General features: G+C 53.5%; 7 protein-coding genes across 7 annotated transcripts in view; 3 read left to right on the top strand and 4 right to left on the bottom strand.

The window, feature by feature from the left end:
• Positions 1 to 133: 133 nt before the first annotated feature.
• Positions 134 to 1509, bottom strand: MYCFIDRAFT_187044 (uncharacterized protein; the record flags this gene model as incomplete). Its single annotated transcript, XM_007925956.1, has 2 exons — positions 134 to 1341; positions 1425 to 1509. 2 exons carry the CDS (start codon positions 1507 to 1509, stop codon positions 134 to 136), a joined length of 1293 nt encoding a protein of 430 aa, XP_007924147.1.
• A 513-nt stretch (positions 1510 to 2022) lies between these two features.
• MYCFIDRAFT_101282 (uncharacterized protein) lies at positions 2023 to 2532 on the bottom strand (the record flags this gene model as incomplete). The annotated part of the gene is made up of 1 exon (XM_007925955.1): positions 2023 to 2532. A coding segment is annotated over one exon (510 nt), but the record flags the coding sequence as incomplete, so codon positions are not given.
• Positions 2533 to 3156: 624 nt separating this feature from the next.
• On the top strand, positions 3157 to 3878 carry MYCFIDRAFT_202759 (uncharacterized protein). The gene is made up of 2 exons (XM_007925954.1): positions 3157 to 3303; positions 3359 to 3878. The coding sequence occupies exons 1-2, from the start codon at positions 3262 to 3264 to the stop codon at positions 3821 to 3823; spliced, it is 507 nt and encodes a 168-aa protein (XP_007924145.1). The 5' UTR covers positions 3157 to 3261; the 3' UTR covers positions 3824 to 3878.
• Positions 3879 to 4086: 208 nt separating this feature from the next.
• On the top strand, positions 4087 to 4609 carry MYCFIDRAFT_194965 (uncharacterized protein; the record flags this gene model as incomplete). Its single annotated transcript, XM_007925953.1, has 2 exons — positions 4087 to 4273; positions 4335 to 4609. The coding sequence occupies 2 exons, from the start codon at positions 4087 to 4089 to the stop codon at positions 4607 to 4609; spliced, it is 462 nt and encodes a 153-aa protein (XP_007924144.1).
• Positions 4610 to 5208: 599 nt separating this feature from the next.
• Positions 5209 to 9443, bottom strand: MYCFIDRAFT_187042 (uncharacterized protein; the record flags this gene model as incomplete). The annotated part of the gene is made up of 2 exons (XM_007925952.1): positions 5209 to 5211; positions 6705 to 9443. The coding sequence occupies 2 exons, from the start codon at positions 9441 to 9443 to the stop codon at positions 5209 to 5211; spliced, it is 2742 nt and encodes a 913-aa protein (XP_007924143.1).
• Positions 9444 to 9879: 436 nt separating this feature from the next.
• MYCFIDRAFT_210690 (uncharacterized protein) lies at positions 9880 to 11039 on the top strand. The gene has a single exon (XM_007925951.1). The coding sequence runs from the start codon at positions 10248 to 10250 to the stop codon at positions 10974 to 10976; it is 729 nt and encodes a 242-aa protein (XP_007924142.1). The 5' UTR covers positions 9880 to 10247; the 3' UTR covers positions 10977 to 11039.
• Positions 11040 to 11469: 430 nt separating this feature from the next.
• The window catches only part of MYCFIDRAFT_214482 (uncharacterized protein), a gene marked incomplete at its 5' end in the record, with an annotated part of 2212 nt that continues 1332 nt past the window's right edge, over positions 11470 to 12349 (bottom strand). Inside the window, 2 exons of the mRNA XM_007925950.1 lie at positions 11470 to 11707; positions 11788 to 12275. Coding sequence (XP_007924141.1) covers positions 11593 to 11707; positions 11788 to 12275 — 603 coding nt within the window. The 3' untranslated portion in view covers positions 11470 to 11592. The remainder of the gene's footprint in view (positions 11708 to 11787; positions 12276 to 12349) is intronic.

Here is a 12349-nt window from a genome sequence, read left to right as displayed (position 1 = left end):
AAGGGATGTGTAAGTGTATAAAGGAAGCTTTTTTTTTCAGACAAAGAGAGCTCCTCCCCCACAGCGGCATTCGCCCTTCACTTGATCTCCCCGCCCCAGCTTCCAGCATGTGCAAGGTATACGTAGGTAATACTCATATATTGCTCTGCCGCCCAGATTTCCACTCTCCACCCCTGGCTCGCTCACACACCTCCTTCAAAGTCTTCCCAGCCCACTCAAAGTCACCTTCTATGAGGTATACTTGCGCCGACAACCTTGTCCAGAACTTGCCGCCGTGCACCATTACAGCCAAAAACGTATCGTACTCTTCGACCAGCACATTGCTCAGCCACTGCGCAATTTCTATGGCAATTCCCATGTCGCCGTTTGCATCCTTCTCGAAGTCGATTGGCAGAGCGACGTTTGCAAAGTTGATATCCTTACCCAGAGTACCCTCAGCACTCTCCATGACCTCCGTGTTGAGCGCTCTCGACACGATTTCGCCTGCCCTCCTGGCCAATTGCCAAGAGTACTGCATAATGGCATCCTCGCCTTTTTTGCCTTGCCAGGTCAATCTGCTTCGCCATTCCAATGCAGCAGGAACACAAAGGTAAGGTGAGTTGTCGAGAGTTCCAACGAATTCGAAATTGTTCACGAACTCCGATTTGGCGGACGGAGGAAGTGGTGAGATAGCGCCAGCAGTCTTCGGTACGAAGCCGTGACTAGTTGGCAGAGTGCTTCGCACGAGATGCTGGTTCCGGAGTGGGACATAGAAGACAGCGCATCCGCGTGGAACATGAAGCCATTTGTGGGCATTGGAGACGTAAAAGTCTGGGTCGAGTGCGGAGAGATTCATCGGGATCTGACCAACGCTATGAGCACCATCGATGAGGGATAGTATCCCCTGCTCGCGGCATGTATTCGTCAATGCTTCAAAGGGGACGCGCACGCCAGGCATGGAGACAATGGTGTCGAATATTGCCAACCTAGGATTCTTGCCCGACGCTCGGATGTTGGCAGTGGCCTCGTTGAAGCGAGCTACGAGGTCGGTGTCGGATAGCGGGTAGGTGTACTCCACCTTCGCACCTGTGACCGGTGTCGTCTCCTCGAGATAGTCGACAGTCTTGTGGCAGGCGCCATAGATGGTCGCGAAGTAGATGATGACATCCCCTGGCTGGTATACGATGTTGCGGAGCACGGTGTTCACGCCCGTGGTTGCATTGGGCACAAACACACAAGCCTCCACCGGCGCATTGAGATGCTTGGCAATGGCCTCTCGCGACTCATCGAGCTTTCTCGGATAGGTGTACCGAATAAACTTGTCGGGCTCGCCTTCACACTCGTCCTGGAAGGAGTGCAAGACTGAACGAATGTGTCGCGGGAAGGTGCCGAATGAGCCTGTACAACATCAGCGGACATTCTCGCTCATGAAGCCTTTGACTTGCCATGATTGAGATTCCTGTAGCTGCCCCTGAACCCGAAGTGTTTCAATGCTTCTTCGCCGCATTCGATGCTGTTGGTCGACGCCATGTCCGCCGTCAGCCGGGAGGGACCGGTGTCAATGGGCAATTGGGGTTTGCAAGGCCTCGTCAATGAGTCGATTTGATGCTGAGTCACGAGCACACTGACATGTGGTAGGGCGCGGTGCGGATGGTGATTTCTGCTACTCACACAGCAATGTCACGGTGTCACCTCAGATGCTATATATGCACAATGGACTTGTGATAAGGCGTGTTATTAGGTTTCTGCACATCCACTCGAGGTGTAGAATAGGGCCGGCCAAGACATGGGCCAGCTTCCGATTGTGGCTTTGAAGTCCCTGCCGCCCGCTCTCCCGCGCCTTAAATCCGGCATCACTTGTGCTGTGCTCTGCTCTGCTTTGTCTTCCTCAAGGCCATATGTAGTCTCTTGAGCGGCTCATGGTACCGGGCAGCCAACCAGCTCTACTCTGCCTCACTTCTTCAACTTTCTCTTCTGCCACAACAACTCGAGGCACTTCCGAACCTCTCCCGTCTTTTCGTCCGAAATCTGCCTCTCACTTGTTGTAAGACCAGTCAGGTACATATCCTCGGCGACTTTGTTCCATTCGAAGCCCTCCAAAACGCCCTCCTCGCTGATCTGCATGAAACACATGGGCAGGGGACTCGTCTTCAGAGCGCTCATCACGCCTGACGTTGCCGGCTTAGCACATACGAGAAAGGACATGGTTGAGTTTGTGTCCCAGCCTGAAGGCGCGCCCGTACGGCAGTGCAGCTCACGTATCATCGACGGGCGAGGCTTTGATAACTTGCACTGAAGGAGCACTCTGATCTCTGATTTGTCGCCCAATTCCCAGAAGCCCCGATGGTCTATGCCTCGATCATTGGGCCGGCCAGTGCGTTCGAGCTTGAATTCAAGTCGACCGAGAGTATCCATAACCCGGTATTCGTAGCGAGTACCTCTGGATGTCGTTGAGTTGGTCCTCGATCCTTTGCGTTCCAAATGTTCTTCGAACGATTTGAGATCACTGTGCTTTGCTGTCGATGGGCATAGAAGCCTAGAGGGCAATTTTGTGGCCAACACCTTGCTCTTCTTTGCAGCAGAAGCATCTGATATGCTTTTCGGAGATGTTCTCGTCCGTTTCTCTGCGCCACCTTTCACGACGCTCTGCTTGGCCTCGGCGACCTTGGACCGTCTTCGCGACACTGGCTTAGAGGCTGAAGATGGCTCCGTCCTCTTGGCTCCTTTTCGATTGCCTGAGAAGAGATCGATTATAGCAGAGATTATCGGCCTTTTCGTAGTAGCCTCATGAATAGACAACGTGCTCGGTTGTATTTGAGATCGTAGGGCATTGCTGGCAAAGCTCCTTGCGAGCCTTACGTATTGGTAGGGTCGGCATTGGCGCACAACGGCATGGCTGCAAAGCATGAGCGTCTTTCGACACTTCTCATGCTTCGACCAAAGCGCTATCTTGGCGGAAGAATGGAAGGAATGTGGTGAGTGGATGTTGTCGCGCGAACGAGACGCGCTGGAAGAGCTGTGCGCAAAGAAGCTTTCGGTACGGAGGCCCATACATGCCAAGGGGTCAATCGGAGCTCTTCGGGAAGGAAAGCTGCGCCGGGGGAAGGAGCTGGTCTGAGCAGCTCTCACATGCAACAATCTCATCTTCTTTCCTGTCGCAAACATGATTTGAGCGCCGCAACACACTGTGGTAGCTCCGGACAGTATCGCATAGAGTCAGATCACTTTATAGTCGCTGGCGCTACCGCATGCGACAACAAAGGCGCGACCGCGTTCGGCGATATGGCAGACAGACTCACGCAGCTCCAGGAATTCCTGGATGATGTAGGACTACAATGAGAACGCACGTGGCGAATACTGCTGATGCAATTTCACGTAGCTGCTCATGCAGATGTACACGTCTCTCGACTACATTCACACGCGCGCACCTTACGCTTCGATCCCAGGCCAAGATTCGCAAGCACCTTCGCAACCTTCATCGCACCAGGCAGGCGCAAACGGCACAACGGCAGCGACGAATGGAGACGGTGACAAGCAAGGAGAAGGAAGTAATGCCCGAGCGAACCGCGAAGGTCAAGAGCCGCTGCCAGAGAATCCCGAGACTTTCAACAGGGCAATGGTCGAGTTGGCGCAAGATCTAGTTTTGAAGGAGCAAATGATCGAGCATGTGATCAACAACTTGCCAGGCATTGGCAACAGTCAGGCTGAGCAAGAGCGCAGAATGAAGGAGCTCGAGCAGGAACTGCGCACGGTCGAGGAGGAGCGGCGCAAGAAAGAGGTTGAGCGTGAGAACATGATCGACATGCTGGGCGAAGTGATCGGAAAGGTTAAGAGAATCCCGTGAAGACAGAACTCGCGCGCGCATCCTTGAAACCCTTGCTGAAGCTGTCACATGCGCTGCGGCCGCTCGAGTGAATATGTTTGCCAAACAAACATAAGCAGCCGTGTGACAAACGCGCTTCATGCGGAAAGTGACACCCGGACACAACTTCGTCACCTATGCCTCGCACCTTCAAAGTCTCGCCGACCGCTTCGCAGAATCGCACTTCGCACACAGCGTCACAGCTCTCCGGCCACAAATATCACTACACTCCTAAGGCTTCCACCATGGATCTTGCGCCCGACCATTTCGCATACACCGACCCGCAGGTAGAGTCCTCGACCGCCGCTGCCGCGAGAGCAAAGCTCGTGCAAGATAGGATCGACTCGGGCGTTGCATCTATCGCCAGCACGCCTACGCAGGATGGCTTGCTTGAGCCGGCGAAGCAGTCGCTGGGGACGGATGTTGTTACGGGTCAGTACACACATACAATTAGTTGAGAGATGCGCACCTCCATCTACTGACACATTGGCAGATGCAGAATATCCTCGAGAATCCCTTCCCGAACATCGCTGGGATCGCGGTCACGTCTACAAGTCAAGTTTAGCTTGTCCATTTCTCTGCCCGTGGTATCAGGTCTGTTGGCAGTCGCAACACACTCGCCCTGCTGTGGAGCTCTTGAGAGAGGTGCTAGAAGTTCGCTATCCGGTGCACGATGAGGGACTCGGTGCGCGAGGTGAGGGGAGTACTCTTTGGGTCAAGTTGTGGAGGAAGTGCTATCGCGCGGGTGGTTACGAAAGTCTTCGGTAATCACCGGCATGCGAGCTGGGCCAGGTGACGTCGGCGAGCATTATAGCGACTCTCCTCTTATCAATTTGCTGCCACGGTGTGCCCTTCTACTTCACAGTTTGTCACTTTCCAGACCCGGTTCGAATCCATCTGAAGATTTGCTGATATACGTGATCTCCACGTGACCCACGTCTAGCGCCGTGGCGTTACTCTTTCTGAGGCTTCCCACATCTGCTGAGGCTGAACACTATACCCTTCCATCTTCACCAGCACCGTTTTCGCGCACATCGCATCTCTGCGCATTCTCATGACACCTGCCTTCATCCGTGGTATACGTCAGCGACACGGTCCTCATGGAGACTGAGATCGAAGGCGCCTTCTCTCGGATGAACTTTCAGGGTAACACAGCAAGCGGCGAGGCTAGACAGCACAACGGCAATGTTCACAACAGTATCGGTGGCATCTCTACAGCCTCGAGATTCGAGCGCTGACACCCGGCAGATAACACTTACAACTATACCATCCGGCAACGAAAGTCAGACGAAACGCTCAGAGAAGACGGCAGGAACAAGCTCCTACTCCGAGCAGCGGCAGAAGGCCAATCCCCTCGCATCCGCCACCTACTACGACTAGGAGTTGACATCGACCACTGTGATGACCTCGGACTTACCGCCCTCCACCATGCTGCGCTTAGCGGGTTTGAGGACGTGGCCTCTGTCTTGGTCGAAGTTGGAGCCGACGTCAATGCTGTCAGTGACCATATCGGAACACCGCTACATCTGGCCTGCCTCAAGAATCGCTCAGCCGTTGCCGACTTGCTACTCGAAAGCAGGGCAAATGTCCATATCCAGGGACGCCTGACAGCCACTCCGCTGCACTGTGCTATTGTCGCCAGGGATGACAAAATCGTGGAAAGACTTCTTGCTCTCGACGGACATACCAAGTGTTCACTGCGCCCAGGTCATGTTGAATATCATAGCAAACGGCGCTCAGTGGGAAACATACCTTACCGAGGCTCTCGATTCACAAACGAAGTCCTCCTACGGGATCTGCAATTATTCACCGCTGCAAATGGCCTGCGCAACGGCTTCCGCCTCACTTTTGAGTCTACTCTTACGCCAAGGCGCTTCACAGTCCTACGCATCCGCCTGGGCCGCTCCAAATCTCACCGAAACCGCTGCAAATCCGTCACTCACCCGTGATCATGTCACTTCTGTGATGCTCGCTGCAATGAATCCCGATTCCAAAGTCCTAGCATCATGCCTCAGAGAAGTGTCCAGCGTCAATTCTTGCGATAGCGAAGGCCGGACTGCTCTGATGTATGCCGCAGAATGGGGCCGAGAGCAGAACGTCGAAGCAGGAGCGCGGACCAACGTCAAGTCATACTGCGGTCATCCTATCCTGGCTGCACGAGACGGTCATGTCCCGTGCGTCGAAAAGGGCGCGGAGAATCCGGAGATTAATCTTGCTGGGAATAATTTGTGGACAGCACTTCATTCTGCTTCGGAAAATTGACATGTCGACGTCGTCCGGTTGTTGCTGGAACTTGGCGCTGAGATCAATGCCCAAGACTCTCGGGGATGGACGCCGTTGATGATCGCTCTTAACAAAGACCATCTGCACTGCTTCTCGGCCTTGATGGAGGATCGCCCGGACTTGGACCTTTGCACCGAGAACGGCTGGGCGGCAGTGGATTGTGCGGTTTACAAAGGACATGGTGAAGCTGCGCGCCAAGTGGAGGAAAGAGGGGCTAAAGAGAAGGAAGATTCTCGAGGGAAGGGGGAGAGGGAGAAGAGAACAGAAGAAGGATAGATGAGAAGGATACGATCACGATCCTATAAGATATACTCGTCCTAACTCTACTTCTTAGCCTCAATACCTGGAAAAGAGCCCAGAGCGGGAAATTTGTATCCTCTCGAAACAGCTTTGCCGTTGATCCGTGGAAGGCTCGCTCGCTCACGCCACATTGACCTACCTACAAAGACCACCAACCCGCCACATCCCATCCCATCCCATCCACCCCTCACCCCTTCAACCCCTCCATAACCCCCCTCAACCTCTCCCACCCCTCCGTCCCCTCCCAACACTCCCTCCCCCTCCCCAGAATCCCCCTCACCGCACTCCTGGCCTTAAACCTCCAATCCCGCATCACAACCTCCCCCGACCCAGCCCCCATCCCCTCCGTCCTTTCCCGGCTCCCAAACCTCTCATAACTCTCCACCAACCTCACCGTAGCCTCGACCACCACCTCCCATCTCTCTTCCGACTCCGTCTCCCACCCCGGCCGACTCGTCACAACCCTCCACGCCTTCTCCTCCGCTTCCAACGCAGCGGAAGGTTTGTCCCTCCACCCCGCGACTTTCGAAACGAGGTGCCATAATTCTGCGGACGAGGTGATGAGTGGGATGACGCTTTCGTCGAGGAATTTCACGAGGATGCGTGCGAGGCCGGGTTGGGAGGGGTCGTAGGACGAAGAGGTGATGGTGTGGTTGATGAGTTTGGACAGGATTTGTGTGTCGATGCTTTTTTCTCCTTCGGTTGGGCCGCGGAGGACGAGGATTTGGCGTTGGGCTGAGAGGATGGTGGGGTAGTCTGGTGGTTCGAGGGAGGCGGAGACGATGAGGACGTTTTCCCAGATTCGGTAGGAGTCGCGTTTTAGGGAGGCGGCGCGTTTGAGGGCTTGGAGGGCGTCGTGGCGGAGGGCGTTGCGTTTGGAGATTGTGGATTTGGGGTTGGGTGAGGAGGGTTCTGCGCCTGCGACGGTGGGTTGGTTTTCGTCTTCGTCGGTGCGGAGGAGAGCGGCGGCGAGGTTGGACCAGGCTTCTGCGTCGGTTTCGTCGAGCTGGACGCAGCGGGAGAAGGCTTCGACTGCTTTGTTGAATTCGGCGAGCTCGAGGAGAGCACAGCCGAGTGCGAACCAGGACTGATGATTGAGCTGGTTCACGCGGAGAGATTTGCTGTAGGCATCTGCTGCGCGGACCATGTCTTTCTTTGGTCCAGCGCCATAGAAGTAGCGACCGATGGAACGTTGCGCGCGAGCATAGCGTTCGCCGGACACCTTCCATGCTTCTTCATACCAAGAGATATCTTGATCGATATCGCCAAGGATACAGTAGAGGCGGGGTGCGTCAAGAGGCGGAGGAGATCGAGCTGGACCTTTCCATTCTTCGTCTTCTGCCACATTGTCTTCGGGCACATCAGGTCCTCCGGCAGTAGCGTGGAAGAGCTGGCGTCGCACAATTCGTTTCGCTTTGTCCTCTCGTTCCGTGGCCGCCCAGCAGAGCGCTGCTTCTGCCCACATTTGAAGACGCTCATATATGTCGAGAGCGGAGCGAAGACCTCCCAGTTGGACCCAGCGATTGGCCAGCTCAGCCTCAAGCTCCCATCTTGTGGGCGTAGCCAGCTGAAAGATGTATCGAAGGCGCTCCGAAGCAGGTGCACTCTCCGACTCCTTGGCCTTGGGTAGAAAGGTAGACCGTGCCGTGGAATCTCCTGCATTCTCCTTGCCAGACGACCGTTCAGGAGTGGTATCCGCAACGACTTGGTCGACCAGAGCCTGAAGCTGCAGCAAGCCACGTTCAGTGGTTCGTGCTCGGAAGCCTTCGATCCTGCTTCGGACGAGAAGAGCTTGGGTATAGACCTGCCAATTTGAGCTGCCTCCATCGAGCACTCGCGTGGCATACGGAAGTGTTTCTTCTCTCGTTAAGCCATCTTCGGGCTGAGTATTCTTGATTGAAGAGGCTAGGGAGAGTAGTATCACAGAATCCAATGGCTGCAGCTGGGGTTGATTTGCTGGATCGAGCTCCTTCAGCGATGGAGGGAGAGAATCGATGGATTGTATCTCTGTGGAAGGAGTGTCCTTCGGCTTTTCTGAGAAGGAGATGGCTTCAAGCAGAGTATCGTCGTTCAGGTCCAGGGTCTCAGGCTTAGTCTTGACCTCGTTGCCATTGCCACTGGTCGTGAGCGGGCCGTTCTCATGTCCAGTTGCGCTCTTGGCAAGCACGACCAGCTGACTGACATCCTTCTGCTGGAACTTCGTCCGCTTGCCAAGGAGCCCAGTCAAAGCAAACTCAAAATGCCGTTCCTGCCTTGCCTTCTCCAAATCTTCTCGAGCGAACTTGTCTAGGCCGTGATGGATGTGAATCGTCGATCTCTCAAGTACAAACTCATTGTGAATATCTGGCTTCCCATGGGATGAGATCTCCGTGTCGAGGACATCCAGATCATCGTAGATGACATTCTGCAGTGTGGAAGAGACTTCTGACAAAAGCCTTTGATGGAGGAATGATGTTCTGAGCTTGGCCCATCTTGCTGCTTTGATGTTCTTCAAGATCGGCGGCGTTGTCATGATGGCCTCAGACAGGCATAGGAGTTCAATGTGAGGCGTCAGCTTGTACGCAGCGACTCCATCCATGGTCAATCCTGCCAGCATCTTCTGCTTCGAGGCATTCCTCGCCTGCTCATCATCGCCAACCGTCGGAGGTAGGACGAGATGTGCCGGCCGATATGTGATCGGAGGTCCCGTCACGTTCGATTGCACAAATGCCAACAACGCTGCATATCCAATGCAGAATGCGATGGCTTGGCGGGTGATGGCGTCCTGGCTTGATCTGTCGGCCAGAAACACCGACAGTCGTTGGAAGATGAAGTCGTTCCAGTCTGGAAAGGCATCACGCTGGACATTTTCGAGCTTCTCGGTCTGCTCATGTCCATGACCGAATATGGTGCGGGCCTCTGAGCTTCGTAACAGTGCTTCAAGATCACCTTCCTCGAGCTTCTTGATGTGCGACTCGACCTGGCTGCCCACTTCCGGAGGCAATGTCTGCCGGAAGTACGTGACGAGCGCGTCGGCCATGTTGCATTCGCGTCGTTGTCACGAAAATGCCAAAATTTGTTGGTGTTGACTCGTACCTCAGAATCTTGTCGACCCTTTACAAATCCAGCTGGTCTGGCCAAGCTTCTGTCGCTCGCTTGTGAGACGATTTCTGGCATCTTGGCACAATTCAATTCGCATCACTCCACCGAGAGCGCACTCCATCTCCATCTCTATCGACATCGACATCGACATCGACATTCTTCATCTGCGTGGAGACAGCCGCAGGTCAATCACAAAGAGCAGACGTGGTGCCACTGAATAATCTCGCATCACGCACCCACTCTCATGCATGCATTCATCCGGCCAACCGCTCCTTCAGCTTCGTCGCAACTCTTCAGCGACCCATTCGACCCGGCAGCAGCGAGTGTATCAATCCGTACCAAGATGGAGGGCAACACAAGATGTATACGAACACCAAAGATCTCTTTGTTGCGACATGAGAAGCGAATAAGCACTATTATTGGCAGATAACTTGGCTATTGCGCTGTCTCACCGCACTGCCATCCACACAACCCTATTTTTGTCTCTGGCCTCAGGCGTTCAGCTGCGGGAAATCCTCCCGCAGCCACGTTGCTCGCTGATCTGCCTTCACTTCAGCCTTCGAATACTCTTGCGCTGCTCTTGCATCCATCCTTCTCTTGACATCTCGCTTCGTGATTCGGGCCCGTCAGCTGTAAAGGGAGGATCCGCACAGCCCTATCAAGCAGAACATATCAAGGGCGGTCGGCCACCTCAGGCCAACACGATCTCATCTCTACCAGACCGTTATTCGGAAACATCACCATGGCGCCTCTCAATCTCGCCCTCAAACTCGCAATCGGCCTCCTCATGATCGACTCAATAATCGAACTCTCCTTCATCTCTAGCATGGTCTCCTGGCTGCACCGACGAGCAGGCCGCGACTTCCAAATCTCCTACAACAACTCAACCTTCCCCTTACACGGCAAGCCCGCCAATCTCCTCCTCAACGAAGGCCACACCAGCAACGGCGCAGCAGGCACAGCCTTCGTCCTGATCGGCCTAGGCGGAATCCTAGCCTTATACCTCCGCCACCACGCCTCGCGCCCAAACGCCAAACTCCGAAGTCTCTCGCAAGCCTGGTACCACTTCTGGCTTATAATGACAATACCCTCAACACTCCTCACACTCGCAGCGTTGATTTACACTTTCGTCCTCGTCAACGCCCACCAAAATCAAACCATCAACCTCGAACTCGCATCCCAACTCAATAACCACCCTTACCCAAACTACGTCGCGTATCCTCTCGAGAAATGGACGCCGCAGAATTGGTTTCAAGCTGTTCTCCAACTCCCACTCGCGAACAGTAGTGATCGCAGGAATATCGAAAGTCATGTTAGAGTTATGGAGGGGTGGAAATGGAATTTGATTCCGATGTTTGTGATTGGGTTTTCTGTGTCTGGAATTGCGTTTGCTGAGGCGATGGCGTATCGAAGGTTGAGGAATCGGACTCCGGGGTTTGATCCCGAGCATAAGCGTGTTGCGATAAAGTAGACGAGGGGAATGAAGAGCGCGATGAAGTATGAGATCAATGAGAATTTCCATGCATGATATCGCAAGAGTCGGCCTTTTTTCCATGTAGATGTTGTGCTGCATTCTAATAGTTCTCATTGTCCAAGTCCATATCTAGAACATACTGGTTAACACAACGAATCAAGGATTCAGTGGGCTAATCATTCGTCTAACCTACAGTAGAAGAAATCCAAGTGCCTACCTATTTCCCTCGCTGTTGAGAGGGCGAAGGATTTATTGCAAGATATACAGTAGGTTGTTCGATTGCATTGTACGGAAAGCGAATGTGAATCGAGCCGGAAAGCAAGTAAAAGTTAGAGTAGGTCCTAGAAGAATCATCGTATAGTTCGAACTATATACGTAAGTAGCCAGTCTTATACGATAGAATAAGCTTAACGTTAAGTAGTAATTGTAAAATTGCAGGCGTAGAGTTAAATAGTAATAGGAGGCTATATCTACTATATAACGATTCGTTCCGCCAACTAGTAATTTCTCGGCGTATTCTATCTATATATAACCTCTATAGGGTATCATCTTTCTCGCCTCTCTAAAAAGTATAAATGTCGTGAATTATTAATCTGTCTAGTTCGAAATCTCGTTAATAGTACGGGAAATCCCGTAGTAGACTCGTGGCTTCATTGAGCATCATGAGATAGATGGCAAGGTAGAAGCAGAGCTGCTGCCAGATGACTTGCGATGCTCCTCTGTAGGTTCTCCGAGGTCATTCAGTAGAGAGACTCTCTCGTGACTCGCAGCCTGCCGCATGTCCGCGACAGTTTCCGCATCGACGAACATGTCTCCAACGTGACGACCTCGCGAGAGGACGGCTAGGACATCCGACTTCCAGAGCGGGTAGTGTCGAGATTCAAACATGGTGAGGATTAGTTGCAGGAGGCTTGCCATGACGACTACCAGTGGGAGGATGATCCATGGCCACTCCACTCTGTATCTCGTTACTGGGGTGCCAACTTCTCCCGTGATGTTCTGCGTGCCGTTTTGGTGTGCACGAATGGCGTTGCTCATGCTCGCGGCGATGGCTTCGAAGGTTGCATCGAGGTCATCATTCTCGTATAGTGGCTGCATGACATCCGGCGAGAATTGCGGATCGTTGCTTATTCTCAGGTAGTATCCGTTGATATTGTCAAGGAGGGAGCTCGCCCCCACTTCCATGCTCTTATGAATAAATGTCTCTTGCATAAATTTGCTGGTGCCTCCGACTGCTGCTTGTGAGACGTTGTATGCGCCACCAAGCATCAGATCTGTGCGCTCTCCGATGAAGCCCTCTGACGGCCAATCAAGAGGAGCATTGGAATCGTTGTGGCTCGAGTTCTTGGGAGGGTCAATGCGCTGCCATG

This window comes from Pseudocercospora fijiensis (genome assembly GCF_000340215.1).
Source record: "Pseudocercospora fijiensis CIRAD86 unplaced genomic scaffold MYCFIscaffold_2, whole genome shotgun sequence".
Taxonomy (NCBI): Eukaryota; Fungi; Ascomycota; class Dothideomycetes; order Mycosphaerellales; family Mycosphaerellaceae; genus Pseudocercospora; species Pseudocercospora fijiensis.
Note: the sequence above shows the minus strand (reverse complement) of the source record. Positions and strands in the feature narration are given on the sequence as shown.